General features: G+C 39.3%; 2 protein-coding genes across 4 annotated transcripts in view; one reads left to right on the top strand and one right to left on the bottom strand.

The window, feature by feature from the left end:
* Position 1: 1 nt before the first annotated feature.
* On the top strand, positions 2-12,248 carry pex16 (peroxisomal biogenesis factor 16). Its single transcript, XM_079663845.1, has 11 exons — positions 2-285; positions 712-747; positions 1,923-1,999; positions 3,271-3,404; positions 4,891-4,991; positions 5,699-5,782; positions 7,617-7,763; positions 8,725-8,797; positions 9,327-9,446; positions 10,344-10,408; positions 11,622-12,248. The coding sequence occupies exons 1-11, from the start codon at positions 153-155 to the stop codon at positions 11,678-11,680; spliced, it is 1,029 nt and encodes a 342-aa protein (XP_079519971.1). The 5' UTR covers positions 2-152; the 3' UTR covers positions 11,681-12,248.
* arfgap2 (ADP-ribosylation factor GTPase activating protein 2) overlaps positions 12,173-17,341 on the bottom strand; it is a 17,574-nt gene continuing 12,405 nt past the window's right edge. For all 3 annotated transcript variants that reach the window (XM_079663843.1, XM_079663842.1, XM_079663844.1), the window contains 8 exons: positions 16,918-17,054; positions 16,654-16,785; positions 15,670-15,798; positions 15,415-15,567; positions 15,195-15,321; positions 14,944-15,031; positions 14,391-14,515; positions 12,173-14,133 (listed from right to left, as the gene is read on the bottom strand). In XM_079663843.1, the coding sequence (XP_079519969.1) occupies positions 14,113-14,133; positions 14,391-14,515; positions 14,944-15,031; positions 15,195-15,321; positions 15,415-15,567; positions 15,670-15,798; positions 16,654-16,785; positions 16,918-17,054 (912 nt within the window). In that variant the 3' untranslated portion in view covers positions 12,173-14,112. The remainder of the gene's footprint in view (positions 14,134-14,390; positions 14,516-14,943; positions 15,032-15,194; positions 15,322-15,414; positions 15,568-15,669; positions 15,799-16,653; positions 16,786-16,917; positions 17,055-17,341) is intronic.

Here is a 17,341-nt window from a genome sequence, read left to right as displayed (position 1 = left end):
CGCTAGTGGCTGACGGTTCTCCCGGGCGGAAGTTAGTTTTGTTTTCAAGAAGTCGTATGTTTTTCAAACTAGCTCCTTAACAGCTGGTATTTTATGAACATGGCGGCTACATGAAGAGTTTATATGTTAGTGTAGAGTAAGTATAAGCTGAAATGTCTCCTCTTAAAGAGTACGTGGATAAAGTAACTCGTGTTTATGAGCGGTACATTGAGTATGTGAAGAGAAACCCCTCCGCCGCCACACAGGTGGAGGGGACGGTGCGGACCCTCTCATACCTGATCGCAGGTCAGTGACACAGCTTTTACTCAGATTAATCATATATTAAAACATTGTAACACTGTGTGTGGGTTTAACTCCACCTCTAACTTATGTTAACTTAAACTTGGGTTCCAGACCAGATATTAGTTTCATTATAACTTAAAACCATGACACTAGCTGCTTATGCTGCACATAAAGATTCTGGATTTAATGTTTTCCTCATATAATAAATGACAACATGTCACACATTTTGTCTTGCATGCATTTTATTTAGGTTGTCATTGGTCCTTAATAATAAAATATACATATTTGTTCACAAACCTGTGTACATAAAGTCTTGTTTATTCATTAGTTGTGTTCCTCCTGCTTCGTTGTGCTTGCTCTTGTGTCTATTTCTGTGTAAGCTAAAACTTGGCCAATAAACTGTATTATTTTTCTTACCTTTTTTTTCAGGGCGATTCACAGATTCCCATTTAATATCTGAACTAGGTAAGTAAAAGTCAAGGTTCAATAATAAGCTTCAAGGTCAGTTGGCATGTAAGATAAGATAGGACTTCATTCTTCCTGAGGCATATAACTGTTTAGCAGTTGCATTACAAACAGTATGACCATAACATTTAAACTGGTAAACAGTAGGGGTCAATCTAGTTGCATATAGATATTTACATACAATATCAAGTATGAGTTAGTGTAAGGGTAAATGTTAATACTGAAAGTTGATGATTTTGTCCATGATATTGCCCTTAACGCTCCATAAATCAGTTGTAAAGAGTTGACTTAATAATTAAATAATCTGGTGCAATTATACAGAAGCTGCTGTACAGAAATCCCAGAAATATATATATTTATACAAGGCAAATCATAACATACATGTCTTATACATTTATAGTTTTACACCAGACAAGCAAGTCAAGTTTATTTTTATAACAAATTTCAAACACAAAGGCAAATCTCAGGATTTTAGATAGAGGGTCTCATGATATTTGGTGCTTTGACATGAGAGAAACGAAGTGTAATTGTCAAATAGAAACTTAACAGATCAAACTAGATGATGCAAGTAAAACTGAAAGTAAAAACAAACATACTAACAATACGTCTTGTACAGTTTAAATGTTTAATACACTCATATCCTACACATGATTGGGCATAATATCCCGTTTATCACAACAAGAAAGACATATCTTAAGTATAATCTTAATGGCGTGTCATGTGAACTTTAGAAATTAGTCGATTTTCAAATGATGTAATATTGCACACATCTGACTAAAGCAAGACGTTTTCTTCTTTCAGCAAAGATGATGCATGCTTTGAAAACAACAATAATACAATTGACAGCATTATTATTATTATTATTATTTATTTTGTATATAGACGAGTGAAATATATTGAAAATGTCAAAATGAAACTTACCAGACAAAACTAGATGATGCAAAGGAGCAAAACTGAAAGTAAAAATGAATGATAAGAACTAAACTTACATAGGTTAACATAAACTAATAATAGATACATAATTAATCAACAGAAAACTGTTTTCATAATCGCAAAAAAAAAAAAAAGTGAATTACCAAGCAAAGTATCATCTTCAAGCTTCCTAAATGGTTGCTGTTCATGCATTATTGAATATATGTATTGCCTGATCTCTCCTCATGTCTTTTATTTTTCAGTGTACTCTGCCTCCAACATGCTGGTGTTGTTCAATGACAGTATTCTGCGCAAAGGGCTGAGATGTTCCCTCCCTGTGGTGAGCACTGCTGGATAGATTTACCTCTCACTTCATTCACAGAAGAAGAAATGCCTTTAAAGAGACACAGACACTGGTAGCGTTCATACAGGCCAGGGATTTGATACACGCCGGGCTCAGTCTGTACTATACGAAGATAAACAAGAAAGAAAAATGGCTACAGAGCGGCCGATGTACCAAGATAGTGCTGGATCAAAAATAAATACCAGTTTGACTTAATTCAGAGCAAAATAAAGCTAATGAACAATCACAAAAAAACGTGAAAGAACACCAGAAAAAAGATTGCGTATTCCTGCAGGTTTTGCTAATCATTTATCCAAAAAGCTGACCAAACATTGTGAGGTAATGATTTATCCAGAGTTCTCTTAACCTGATTATACAACATCAATCAAAGCGGTATTGCCAAATCTCTTCCAGTGGATACATTTCTGCCGCTGCACGGTTCCTACCATGATATTATCCAATCCTGCTGAAAAACGTGCTCAACATTTACAACTTGTTTCCATTTTGTATAGCTTTTGCATTTCAAACAATCTAACCTATCATCCAGCTCAGAAAATACATAAAGACTGCTTCATTCATCTGTGGGTTTAGCTAGTATTGAAAAATGTGCAGTTGAATATTCAATGATCTGTAATCTGTTAGTTAATTGGTTTCTGGGGGGTAGTGGCAAAAGGGAGGGTGGTAGTGGATTGGAGGCAGCATTGAAAGAAGTTCATCCTCATTTATAGTTTCTTCTTTATTTATGGATTGTCATTTTGGATAATGAATGAGTGTCTGAGGTATCACTCACTTGTCATCCAGAGCCCAGTCTGCTCTGATTGGTTAGCTGGCTGGCTGGCTCTGTTGTGGTCAAACGCTTGGAGATGTCCCACCCCTTAGCCTATCAAATACAATGTGTTGGAGTGCTAGCCAATAGAAGCGCGAGTGTTACAAAGTGATGTCACTATGTTATTGAAGTAAACAAAGGAGTCCAATGGAGGCCTTTCAGGCAGGGGCTCGTAGAGAAACTCCCTCTGGATGTTAGCCTTTGCAGATCATTGACATGCACACAAACCCATAGAACACACTACAGGATAGGGAACAGCCAAAAAAGCATAAGTGGAAAACTTGTAAAAATAAATAAATTAAAGTATCTGAAGAAAGAAAAACATCAGTGTGACTGCCTTGTTATGGGTTTATAATAAAGCAACAGGCGACTTTGAATAAGATGCTATGCTGTTCCTGTGCTGCAGGTGAAAGTTCTGAGCACTGTTCCTCTGTCTCTCCAGCCCCTCTCTCAGCAGAGGCTGCTCACCTGGCTCTCGGTGATGGAGCATGTGGAGGTCTTCCTGGAGATGGGATCCTGCAGGCTGTGGGGGGACGCAGGCCGCTGGCTGGTGATCGGTCTCATTCAGATATTCAAGTAAGCTTCCCTCCTCTTGAAGTAGTATCTCTTTTTTTAACATGAGAAGAAAAACGCATATATAAAATGACAAATTCAATATACCCTACACATCTAAGCTAAGTGTGTCTGTCGTTTAACTTTGACACACTCGGGGCCCATAAGCCTGCAGGAGTGCACTGCATTTTTTTACTTTAATCCTTCCTCTGAACATCAAGTTACTTTAAAATCTTGAACACCCACTTTTGAAATGTATCTTCCACATACCCTCTAGCTGCTGCCCTGTCATTTTAGTCTCTCCTGTATGGTAATTCCTCTTACTACCAAAGGAGGGAGACAAAGTTCCACACTTCACTTCCAACTTTTAGTCAATCATTTGGTTCTTTACTATTTCGAAATCTCATTGCCCCCATGCTCAAAGCAGCTCCATAAAGACATAGCATCCCCAGTTTGGTGTTGAAGCGATACTGGCCTGCACAGAGCTCTGACCTCAACCCCATCCCACACCCGTAAGATAACCTACACCACACATCCAGACCCTACATCAACCATACTCCTGTGTCTGAATGGGTGCCAAGTTTAACCATCTGTTTGAAAGCCTAGTTCTGGGCAGAACTGTTTCATACCGAATACCGTGAACTTTATACCGTATGATATTAATTTTTCCTATACCACAATACCATTAAAAATGTTGGGAAGGGCGATCGAGCAGCATGCTGGGGTTCAGCACCAAGCCTAGTAGCATTAGCATAACATGTGAAGCTGAATGTAAAGATGGAAACTGAAGAAAATGAGACTGGAGATGGAGATACATGTATGACAGAACTTGTGTCGAGGAGAGGAGCTGTGTCTGCCGTTTGGAGGTTTATTGGATTAAAAAAAAATCTGGCATGGATCAAACTAACATTTATTGCAAATGTTGTCCAACTAAAATTCTTGCCCAAGGAGGTAACACAAGTGATTTACTCCACCACCTCAACAGAAAGCACTTATTGGAGTACGAAGAATGTATGGTAATACGATCTGTTTCAACAAGCAACGCTGATGAAATGTCTAAAGTCGAGTCAAGCGTCGCTTGAAGACACATTCGTCAGAGGGACTGCCTATGATAGGAAAAACATATAAATAGATTGATAGATGTATACTTTTTTGATCCCAATTTGGGTAAATTCTTTCGTTACAAAAGCAGCAGTATGTTCAGACATTACAAATACTTTTTAAAAAAGAAGAAAGTGGAATAGAGAAAATAACAATTCCAAAAAAATATTATATCAAATGTAAATGTAAATACATTTCCAATCATTGAAAAATAGATAAATACCGATATAAACCGTGATACCTTTATCATTTTTTTTCATTGAACAAATAATTAAATGGGTATCCACTTACCGGTACTTTCTGCAATGTAGAGTATAACCAAAAAATAAAATGTTTATTAAGAAAAGAGTATACTCCAATTTAAAGTGTGTACTATGTTTGATATAATTAATCTCACATTGATTTCCAGGGCCATTTTTCGCCTTGTGCTTCTTCTGTGGTACAAATCTGGCATCCAGACTTCACCTCCCATAATGCCCGTTGACAGAGCAGCAGAATACATCGGGGAAGGTCAGTATCCTCTCTAACTCACAACTAGTACTCATGTTTTTGCTTGATATTTAACAAGAAATTGTATTTTTCATTCTTAGTAATAGGCAAACAGAGAAAACTAACTTTTTACATGGTTATTATTGTCATTGTCAACATGACGTTAGCCTTTTTAGCATGGAACAACAGAGATGCTAGCATGGCGGTAGACCCACAAATATATTTAATCACACAGTCTGTTGCTCCTAACATGTCTCAGGACAAATAGAGTCTAACAAAGTTGTCACCTCTGACAGCATCTTGAGAAAAAAAGCAAGCTTCTGTCTGAGGTGACAGCTTGTTTGAGTGTTTAATTACACAGAGAGTAATTCAAGCTGCAAGTTTCAACTGCAACAAGCAGTTTTTCCCAACATAAAAGTAAAAGAATATACTGTTCCCAGCACCAAACAGCAGGTAGACACAGTTAGAGACAAGCTGCTGAACACAGTAGAGCATTCAGCAGTCCGATAGCAGGAGTTGGTGGAGACCAAAACCGAGTATAAAGGAGAAGACACAATGTGGTGCTCTGTGGAAATACTCAAGGCAAATAACAATTCCATATGGTCATATGTGAGTTCTTACAGATTGTTCCATTGTGTCAAAAATAAAAAAATCAAACATTGCATTGAAAAAGCTATGTGTGTATAAGGAGTCAATTAAATTGGACTGTTTCTTCTTTTTTTTCACAGATGAGGCTAACGGGGAGCAACAAGAAGAAGACACCTGCTACGTGGGCCAGAGGTCAGGACGGGTCATCAGGCCCCTCGGCAGCAGTGAGTTACATATTGAATGGAAATACAATCTTCTTAAGTTTGACAAAACTGTCAAATTAGTGGAGTTTTAGCCTTTAAGCAACCGTGTGACTGAGTGGTGGTGACAGTTGGTCTCTCCTTTTACTCAGGAGGTAACTTATGAACTACTCGACATGAAGTGATCATACTTAAAGATCATACCCACTCAAGGTCCCATATAGTTACATACAGTTAGAGAGCTGACACCTTTGAAGAATGTTAAACTTGTGTGGGGTTTGGAAAAGAAACATGGCCTTAATGTTAACAGACAGAGAGCAGTCAAAGTTCAGCGTTCTGCCTTACGTAAACCTTACCCTACCATTTTAGCCTTTGCAGACCATTTACTTGCACGCAAACCTATATAACACTGCAGGAAAGGGAAACCCCAAAAAGCATAATAGAGCCCCTTTAAAATGTTTTTGGGGGGTAAATAAAATGTGTACTGTTACTTAAAGCAGCTATAATAAATACAGTGTGTAATTGTTTCGGAGTTCTGAGTCAAAACTTCTCGTTAGCATCGTTTTGAGGCCGCTGGTTCAATCTCTGCAGTCGCCTCAACCTTATTTTCAGGTGCTACGGCAGGCAGTTTCTAGCTAAAAAGTCAAAAGCAGCTAACGTAACAGGAAATATCCTCAGGAGTTGGTAGAGACCAAAAGGAGAGATAAAAAGTAAGTGGCTATTGAGCAGCTTTTCATCAATGCTTATGTTCATGTTCTGCTGCGCGTGGTAACAGGCAACTGTTAACTAACACATTTGGCAACAACTTGTAAAGTTTGTTGCAGGTATGAAGTTTTTATTACCGTAATTTTCGGACTATAAGCCGCGCCTTTTTTCCCATTTTTCGACCCTGCGGCTTATATAACGGTGCGGCTAATCTATGGATTTTTACAGCTAACGGCCACTAGGGGACCTCCTAAATCTATGGATTTTACAGGTTACAGTCCACCACCTTTAACTCTGGGCTCTATGGCCAGTCCGCGCCCCCCACCTTTAAGCGGCGGGCTCCAGCAGGAAAAGCTGGAGGCCGGAAAAGAGTGAGACAGGTAGCGCGCAAAAGTAAAAGTGGAACCGAGAGTGGTACGAGAGACAGAACGAGAGCAAGACAGACAGACATTAAGAGAGCGAGACAGTTTGTCCCCGTACCACTGGTTGAAAACCACTGCTGTAGATCACTGCCGGTACGTGCGCTGGGAGCGCACCGTTTAAGTTTGAAAGTTGAAAAGTTTGTGTGTCTGAAACGCTATGTGATACAGTACAGTTTACACAGCACAGTACATGTTCTGTAGCTACTATTGCACTAAATGGTAACACTTGAATACGTTATGCAAATATGCAACTTGTTTGTTGAAATGTTAATAAATGGGAGCTTCCTCAAACAGCCATCTCTTTCCCGACAATCCCCTGTGTGCACGAACCCTTACATATGGTCATTAAACATTAAAACACCTGCGGCTTACAGTCCAGTGCGGCGTATATATGTACACATCATTCAATTTAGCTGCTGCGGCTTATATTCAGGTGCGCCTTATAGTCCCAAAATTACGGTACATTATTTTTATCTTAAGATGTTTCAATCACTTCTTTTGAATTGGTCTTCCTTTTCACAGGTGTTAACAATAGAAGTGATGATGACTTGAATAGAAACTGTAAAAAGGCCTGTTAAAGTTTTCAAAAGATGATATATTTATGTTGCTAACAGTCAGGTAGAGCAGCATGACATGGGGCAGGAAGATGACCGTGTTCAAAAGGAATGTTTGAGTAGATGTATTGACGTTTCACTGACACATTCCTCCTCCGTCTGCTCTGGGGTGTTCAGCTCCCTCCCTGCAGGCGCGGCTGTGGGGAGCCCCGGGTCAGAGTAAGAGGACGAGCGGCTCCAACGTGGAGAAGCTCCACGCCACACCTCTGGGTCTTCAGGAGACCCTCGCAGAGGCCGTGTACATCGGACGGCCTCTCGTACACTGTATCCTTCCATATCGTCACTCCAGCTGTATTAAGATTCATCACATCATTTTTCAATTCCTGAAGATATATCAAAAATGCTATCAGTTTGTTTTAGGTATCTTGCAACAAATAAGCACCAGAGACCCCAAAAAGATGACTTGAAGCCTTCTTTTCAGATGTCAATAATAGTTATGACTTTTTTTTATTTAAAGCAATCTGTTACATGCAGAAATGCATCTTTTATATATTCAATGTCACCCAAATTCAGGAGGTGGGGAAACATCTGTTATCCTCCTTGGGGACAACAGCAACTACTGTTCAGCCAAAACTAACTGATAATACTGTAAGTTAGTCCATCATATTATATCTATATAAATTCATAAACCACATTTTAATGAATAAAACAAATCAGAAAGCACCTAAATTAGAAATGAACATCAAAAGGTTCTTCAGCTGTAGACATGAAAACTTAACAGCCATCTTTTAATATATATTTGACCTACCAAATAATTTTTCTAACTAAGTTTATCGTTACTATTTCTATCAATATTGTAATTTCTCAAATGAACTTCTGTGTATTTGGAGAAGTGCACGGACTTAGGACTGTCCTGCATTCATAGTGATGACCTCTAGATGGCAAACTGTTGCTGTATGAGCAGCGAGAATAAAAGCAGATATAAAAGCTTTAAGATGCCAAAAACAAAACTAATGTTTGAACTACGCTGAAAAACCTGAACCGTTGACTTTAATTAAATGTATTATGTCAACACATTTCACATACCTCTATTAGGTTAGTTAAAAGCAATACTATTAAGTTGAAACTAATATTTTTTTATTTAAGCGTAATATTATTGCTTTCAACTAACCTAATACAGTTTTGTGAAATCCGTCGACATAATACATTTAATTAAAATCAACGTTTCCTTTTTGTTCAGTGTAGAGAGCTTTTGTTGAAGTGTTTGTCCTTAAAGCCGGCCCAGTGCTCTGCCTGGGACTCTGTGGGAAACAGTCCTGGAAGCCCTGGCTCATCTCTGGAGTCCTCGAGCTCTCCAGGTGAGCATGCTCCTTATCTGCTAAATGTATTTACCGATTCACATCTAATACAAATATTACATTTACATTCAAGGCCGGATCTGTAACTACTTAACACAACATGTAGATTACTAATTATCTTCATATGTTTAGAAAGAAATACATATTGTCATCTTGAAACAAAAACAATTAAAGTTTTAGGAATTATAATTTGTATTGTTAGATAAACACAAGTGGGCAAAACTATGGCAGTGTTTTTTGCAATTTATTTAGCAATTTAAAAAAAAAAATGATTACCACTATGTCGACATAATGTTTTGCCCACGGATCAAAACCTTTCTAAATGACTGAACCAACACAAAGCCCTTAAATAGGATCTGCTGCTGTGGGTATGTCTCTGTTTGTTTAAGATGTCTGTCACTCTTGATGAGTACAAGCTATGAAAACACAAAGCGGAGATAAGACATCCAGCAACCGATTATTATCTGTTGTGCCTTTACGAGAACAAAGTTCAAGAAGTTATTCCAGTTATTTGTGCCTCTCTTTTCAGTTTCGCTGTGCTCAGTGAAAGAAAATGTCAAAATCGATGGGAGAAGGCGGAGATGAGGAGAAGGACATTCCTTCTGCTCTACTACCTGCTGCGATCACCCTTCTACGACAAGTTCTCTGAGTGAGTATGTCTGGATGTCAGGATAGCATCCAGACGATCAAGCATCCAACAGAAAAACAAAGTGTTTGGGCACTAGCCAATAGAAAAGCGAGTGTTATGTAGTGATGTCACAGAAGTGAACAAAGGAGTCAAGTAAAGATACAACCCCCAAAAACATAATGGGGCTCTGAAAGGAACTATACTGTGTGGAGTGGTGGGTCACTGAACATCCCAGCTGGCCGTTTAACCTTTTATTTCACAATCCGGTGATTTGGTGGCAGTTAAAGCACGAGTGACGAATGCGGATGATTTGATCTAAATAAAAGAATATTGCCAGTCTTATCATAAAGGCAAAAAGAAGAATTCTAAATAAGGTTGACTATGTCACTTAGATCATGTAATGCATCCACAGGAACGTATGTTCAAAACAAAAGGAATCTAGCAGGTTGATAAAGACTAACTCTTAATGTAAACATTTCATATCAAATAGTAACAAACTATTGGGAATGCCATGTGCCACTCAGTCCTTTGTCCGGCAGTCTCTGGAGGGGGGGAAGGGGGCGGAGTTTTGTAGGCTTTGGAAGGGGCGTGGTCTGCACTTGATTGACACTAGTGATTCAGGCAGAGAGGAGATTTGGGATTTCTAACAGGCTATTTAAAGATATTCAGTTTACTCGTTCATATGAAATCCTTACATTTTAGAATTCGACACCAGATCTGCTTTGAAAGGATTACAAAAAAAAGATTATACTGCAATACATTTATCAGCCAAAGAATCGATTCATTGTTCCTCTCCTATGTGAAATACACCATTTGCAAGAATCACTCGAATATTTGTAAAATAGTAGGAAACACCAATAGAATTGTTTTGATTTTGTTTGAACCACAAAGTGTTTTAACAGCTGTATGTTTGTTTAGGGAAAAGATTCTCTTCCTGCTCAGACTTCTGGCTGACAATGTTCCAGGGATAGGCCTAATTGCACGTAAGTACTGTATTCATACCTGAGAGTCTAACATTCATAGCTCGTGAAAACAATAACAACATGTTGTTTTGATAACAACATCCTTATTATCTTAGCACAGTCTATCCCTTGTGACCGGGTGGTTTGGTCTGGTTGGATTAACAGTGCTACTTAGCAACATACCTTCATCAAAGTGTTGACAGGCTGTTACAAAAGGGAGAATGGTGTGAGAACTGTGAAGTGAAAGGATCAGTGATCATAGATATCACATGTTATGCAAATCCATCCAAAAGTTGTTGAGATATTTAACAAAAAAACCAAAAGGTCAACTTCTGGGTGGCGCTGGATGAAAAGTCAGTGGGATTTATCCCCTGAGGACCATGAGTATCTGCACCCACATGAATAATAATCCATCTCTTAGTGTTGGATATATTTCCGTATTGCCCAAAGTGGTGAATCAACGTAACCCTGAGCCATTTTGAAGGACTTAAAAAGACTAAAGCTCCCATGAGAGTGACGCAGTTGTGGCAGGACCAACACCTGCGTCAGCAAAGTTTATTTTCTTCTTTTACAACCCACCTTTTTATTCATTTGTTTTATTGGCAATATCGTTTTCATTTAGAATGTAGTTCATTTCAGTTTTACTTCAACTCTCTATGACCCTACTGGCTGTTCAGCAGTTACATAATATCTTGGCAACTTATTAACAGTAACAACAACAACCACAGAGTATTTCGTAGCAGCTGATTACATTTATAAAAATGTGCCCCTTTTCTTTTAGCAGCACCATTCAGTTTGAATGATATTCCTCTCTTTTATCCCATTCACAGCTCATAACATAAAGGCAAGGAAGTATTCAGATACTTAGCTTCAGTAAAAACACCACACTGTTAAGAGTACTACAAGTACAAGTCCTGCATTGGAAATGTTACTTTAGTTATCGCAAGAAAGTATTCTCAGCTAAATGTAAATTATTCAACGTAAAAGTAACAAATAACACAATTCTAAAAGCTAGTTTAATTTATAACAACATATTCTGTTTTATAAACTGTTTTCAGGCAGAAATATTTAATTGTAAAGTATCTAGTGGCTAAAGCTGTAAGATAAATGTAGTAGATTAAAAAGTATAATATTTCTCTTTGAATATGAAAGCGTGTAATACTTGAGTAAATGTACTCAGTTACTTTACACCACTGCATATTGTTGCTTGTTTTGATCCTGTTTGTGTGTCCAGGGCCTCTGATGGATTACCTCCCCTCCTGGCAGAAGATCTACTTCTACAACTGGGGATAAACCCCCATGGATGTGTTCGGAACTTTATCATTCGCAAGTCGACGAGGGCAACAATGAGAACGGAACGGTCCGGCCCAGGAACCGGCGCTTGCTACCATTTCCCCACAAATCAGATGAAATGATGTGGAGATAATTACCACTTTCCCCTGACAGCGAGGACCCTCCTTATTCCTGGTTACTTAAGAAATAAGTCCTACATGTTTTACTACCTTGTTTCTGACGGAACAAAGCACTGGTTTGATGAATACTTAAAAAGCTAAATGTTGGAGGACTCCATTCTTTGGGTAGGTGATGATTCATGGGAGTGTCACTACTGTGAAAACGACATGTCAAACCCAGCACATACATCTTGATTGACAGTCTCTTTTCCACCAGCAAGCTGGCAGGAAAGAGTTGTACAACACCAGATAAAACATCATGACAACTTGTAAGACAGCACAAACAGGTTTGAGGCTGGGGGTGTGAGGGAGAAAGAGTCCAACATGAGAAGAATCCAGATGTTTTAAATCTTTATTAACATACTGAATACGTATCTTTTTGTAGTCTACAAATAAATAGTAGAATGTTTCATCCTTTCAGTCCACATTTGTTTTTTGGAGTTTAATCACAGGTCGGAACGTACACAAGCATGGCCACGCTAGGAAAAAAATTACACTGATCCATCAAAGAGCTTTTCAAACTGGTTCCTCGGCTACAGTTCTTTTAATAACTTGTTGAATGTCAAGTCTGCCTGCCGGGGGGATGAAGTTGTTTAGCCTTGAGGTTAACTGCATTTCAATAAGATGTCAGTGGGTGTTTATCTGCCAAATAAGGCATGGTTTTGTCTCTACATCCTGAATGTCAAATGCATTTTTATTTTTCATAGGTCCAAAACGGATCAGCTAATGTAGAAGATGTAAGCCTTTCAAAAATAAAGGTTAAAGTGAGAAGAAGGCAGACATGTCAGAATGTTTCAGTTAAGGTACATTAGGGCAGACTTCAGATTCAACTTTAAACAAGTTCCAGGTCTTAAAATGATATCAGTGTTTCATGACTTTACCTCTTATCTACATACTTTAAATGAGACTTATTTGTTGTACCATTACTGATTGGGTTTCATCTCCTCTAATCCCCCGGGCACGGCCTCTTATTTTGGTTGGAACACGATGTATTGGTCACAAGGTATTCAAAGTATAGATACTAAATAACCATATAGTCTACTTTCCAGATCATTGAGTCCTGTTGTGAACCCGTATTTGTGGAGCACCCTAAAGAAATGTATAGTAAGGCTCCCACTTAGCATAGGTTGCATTATAGCCTATATGGATCATAGTTCAAAAAGGGCTTGGCCGTTATTGGAGTGATTTGGGGGTTATTGAGGATGCTGAATCCATTTCTGATATTTTCCAAAATGACCAGATAGTGGCCATATTGGCACTCCTGACACATTGGGTCGATTTTGATGAATTCTGTAGTTTTGGAGAACGCTGGAATGTTGTCTTTGACAGACTGCTTATATATATATTTGCAAATATTGTCCACAGTTGAGGTAATCATTTTCAGTTCCCTACAGTGAATGGTTGCTACACAACTCCGGCCTTGGCCAGTCAGTTTGTGCAGAATCCACTAATGAATGCTCATTAACGCAATTTATGCAAATGTTTTAAAATGCCCAACATATGCAAGTTATCTGACAGTTACTAAATGAAGGGGACCCATAATAGACATTTCCAGGTTTCCCAGTGCTGCCAAGTAGACTAATAGCAACCAGGACATCAAATATGGGATGCTGCACTGTTTCACAATATACACTCTCACCCAACTGAAATGCATAATTCCAATCTCTAAACAAAGCGTCTAAAATGGTCATTCAGTGCTGTTCATGAATACAAATAACCTGTGGATAAACTGTACTGTAAGTAAATCAAACACTGAATGCACACATTGTGGATTTTTGTTCAAATTAACGCAGACGGTTTAACTTATATACTGCACTTGTGTATTAATATAACAATAAAAGAAAAGACAGAAGAATGAAGTATTCGATAATATAAATCAAAAACAATACATTGATTTTTGTTTAAGGACTAAAATATAGAAGAGTTAACTCTGACGTCATTTTGAAAAATAAAGACCAAAAAACAACAACATTAAATTACAACATATCTCTCGGTTTAGAAAAAACTACACCCTTTGATGGTTTCCTTTAGGAAAATAAAGCTCAAGCTAATGAGAATGAGAGAAGAAAATACGGTCTCACTCCTGTAAAAAATGTCTCTAGAAGAGACCGGGAGAGAAGGATGATTTATTATCCCCATGCAATCCTTTCTGCTTCCCGTCTCTATCGTCCCATTTACTCCGCCCAAATGCATGTGTGAGTCAGGAGGCGGGGCTCTTCACAGGCGTCAGTTGGTATGTCCTCCCACAGCTTGGTGCTCAGCCCTCAGGGCGAATCAGTAGGAGCCGTAGCGATCCTGGAGACATTAAATGTTTCAGAAAAAGAAGCAGCCATTTGTGTATAAGCTAATGAAGATAGTCAGATATTGAATCATGTTCAAGTCTCATTGTTTGAAGAGTATACTAAAGTCATCACTCCGAATGTTAGCCACCTTTAGCTTAGCGGTGGTGATGATGTGTGACCGTGGTGTAGTTTGTTTCTAGCCTAGGTTGTCAATGCACCACTCTATGGCTGCAGCAAAACTATATCAGATGTCAGTTTACAAACTCTCACCTGGATGGTATTCATGACACCGTTGGCCAGGACGGCCATCTTGCCTGCGACTGTCTTCACGCCCTGTTTGAACTGAGCGATGTCCGGGCCGGCGGGCAGCACACCGTCGTAGCCCGCTCCCCTCCCTGAGAATAGGGGGGGGGGGGGGGGGGGAGAAGTATGTAAGTCACACTACTTTAAATAAATAACATACAAAAAGATTTGTTTTCAGTTCAGCTCATTGTGTAAGGGGAAACACAGTTTTATACAGAATTTGTGAGCAGTGCAACACTTAATGTGGAGTAATCCGCCGCTCAAAATAGTCCCCAACAAATGCACTATTAACTCCTGTTTAAGATGCATTTGCTAGAAGCTACAGTGACAAGCTGTTTAAGAAAACTACTGAGATTGAATATACTGCTCACAAATATATTAAGATGTATGTCTCAGGTAGAAACCAATGACCTTTGGCCTGTGTTCCACAGACATGGACGCAAACATAAATTGCTGTGGTCTCCTCATGGCATTTTTGTGACACCAAGAAAAATAAAAGATAATGCACAACAGGTCATACCTGTATGGTCACTGGCTTCTCCAAACAGGTCAGCTGAACTGATGGAGGTGCTTCCAGACATGGTGTCCAGTCTGGTCTTGGCATCATACTGAGAGAAGAACAAACTAAAATCAACACCTGGGTAATGACAATACACTATTAGCACATCAATATATCTCCAGGAGTTATTGCTTTTAACACATAGTTGCCAGAATTGAATGCATGCTTCAAGTGCTACAAGTTATTATTGAAAAACTGAAATTATTTCTCACATCTGCAGTGCTCTCCCGGCCGAAGAACATGTCGGAAGAGATGGCCTTTGCGTTTGCAAACTTATTTCGGGCCTCACTGGACTCTGACACTGGAGCGGACACCTCCGCTTTCCTTCTGCTGGGAAGTCTGGGTTAGACACAAGAACACACATCAGAGCTGTTCCCAGTGGAGGGGACACAAATGTCATTATTTCAACAATGACAGTGCATGGATAGATACCTCTCTCCGATTGGCTGAATACTAGAGATGGTGACCTCCTCTTTGGGGTCCTCTTTCTCCAGAGCCCAGGAGGTGGTGAAGGAGGCGGTCCCTCCCTCTGTATCCCACCGCGATCCAAAACTGTCCCCAACTGTAAACGGGTTGTCCTTATATCTGAGACATCAAACACAATTTCTTATTCACCTGGTTGTACTGCAAGTGGACTCGTTGAAACTGAATCACATTGATATATCGTTCGAGAGCTGTCATACGTACTTTGGGGGTCCCGAGGTGAAGCCCGGCTCATCAAACATGTCCAGTTTGGAGCGAGAGGAGGACTTGGCCCCCACTGGAGTCTCCTGCTCGATCGTCTGCATCTCGGACATCACAGAGTGAGACACAGCGCTGAAACAGCACACACACACACACACACACACACACACACACACACACACACACACACACACACACACACACACACACACACACACACACACACACACACACACACACACACACACACACACACACACACACACACACACACACACACACACACACACACACACACACACACACACACACACACACACACACACACACACACACACACACACACACATTGAATCTTCTGAGATATTAGTCCCAACAAAGAAAAAATAAACTAGAAATTTGCTAATAACTACTCTTATACTCTCATTCATCAGAGCAATTTATTTACCAGTAAAATGTGGGTTTTGTGAAAGTTATTTAAATTAATATTGTGATAAAATAAGGATCAATTAAATAAAAAATAAATACATGTAAGAATGGGCCAAAAAAAAGAAGATAAGAAGTTAAAATAAATAAGTCCATCAAAAATATTAAACAAAATACAAATCTTTGTGTGAAACATATGAAGTAAAAATGTACACATTGTACTAGTGTTGTATTAGCATTATTAAGATAATATTGATCTATGGCACAGGGAGCGACTGCTATAAATGTAATTCAATACAGAATAGCTAAACTATAGCTATGTGAGAGTTGAAGCATATATTTAAAAAAAATTTTTACTTTCCAGAGAAACAAATTACTTGGATGTTTTAGAAATCTTCACACAGACAAATAAGTGGTATCTGTTACTGTTTAATAATTTCCAGTAGCTTGCCTAACCCTGATGATTACACTTGATCCAACAGTTAAGTTGATGCTCCTCATAATCAATGTGATCCTCTGCAGAGAAACAGACCGTCCCCAAACTCTGATCTTTGAAGTTACCTCCTGTTGCCGAAGCCCATGCCTAGCCTCTCCGCCTGCTCCCTCTTTTTGCCCTCCAGTGTGTTCATCTTCTTTTCCTCCATCTTCCGGTCGATCTCCAGCTCTTTGTAGGCCAGGCGCATCGAAGCCACGCTGCAAAAGCAAAAACAAGTTACATCATGGCACATCGACAACGTTTTACCGATCTCTTGTCTGATCTCTTGAAAATGGGCCTAGATTCTACCTGGATTTCTGTGTGAAAATAGATAAAATAATACTTCTTACATGGACTCCTCTGCACTTTTCTTCACCTCCACAGCCTGCACTTCTCTCATCTTCTCCGCCACTTGCGCCTGCTTCTCCACCTCCGTGAAACTCTTACTGCTCACCTTTTGGGCACCGAGACCTTTCTTGGCACCGAGCTGCATGAGATGGAAAAGTAGTGCACAGATTAGCTCTAGCATCGATTTAAAAAGGGCCCAATTCTGTTCATTTTAAGGTTTATTTATCTGTTGTGTCTCTACTGTGACATGTCTCCATGCTCTAATGTTCAAAAAGCTCTTTATTGTTCTCATACTGCCTGTGCTGCAGCACCTCTTTTCACCCTCTGTCTGAAACCAGAGCCCAGTCTGCTCTGATTGGTTAGCTGGCCGGCTCTGTTGTGATTGGTCAACGACTTAGAAATGTCCCGCTCCTTAGCCTATCACGT

Source organism: Notothenia rossii (genome assembly GCF_949606895.1).
Source record: "Notothenia rossii genome assembly, chromosome: 2".
In the NCBI taxonomy this organism is placed as follows: domain Eukaryota; kingdom Metazoa; phylum Chordata; class Actinopteri; order Perciformes; family Nototheniidae; genus Notothenia; species Notothenia rossii.
The sequence above is the reverse complement of the archived record's forward strand: the minus strand, read 5'-3'. Positions and strand labels throughout refer to the sequence as shown.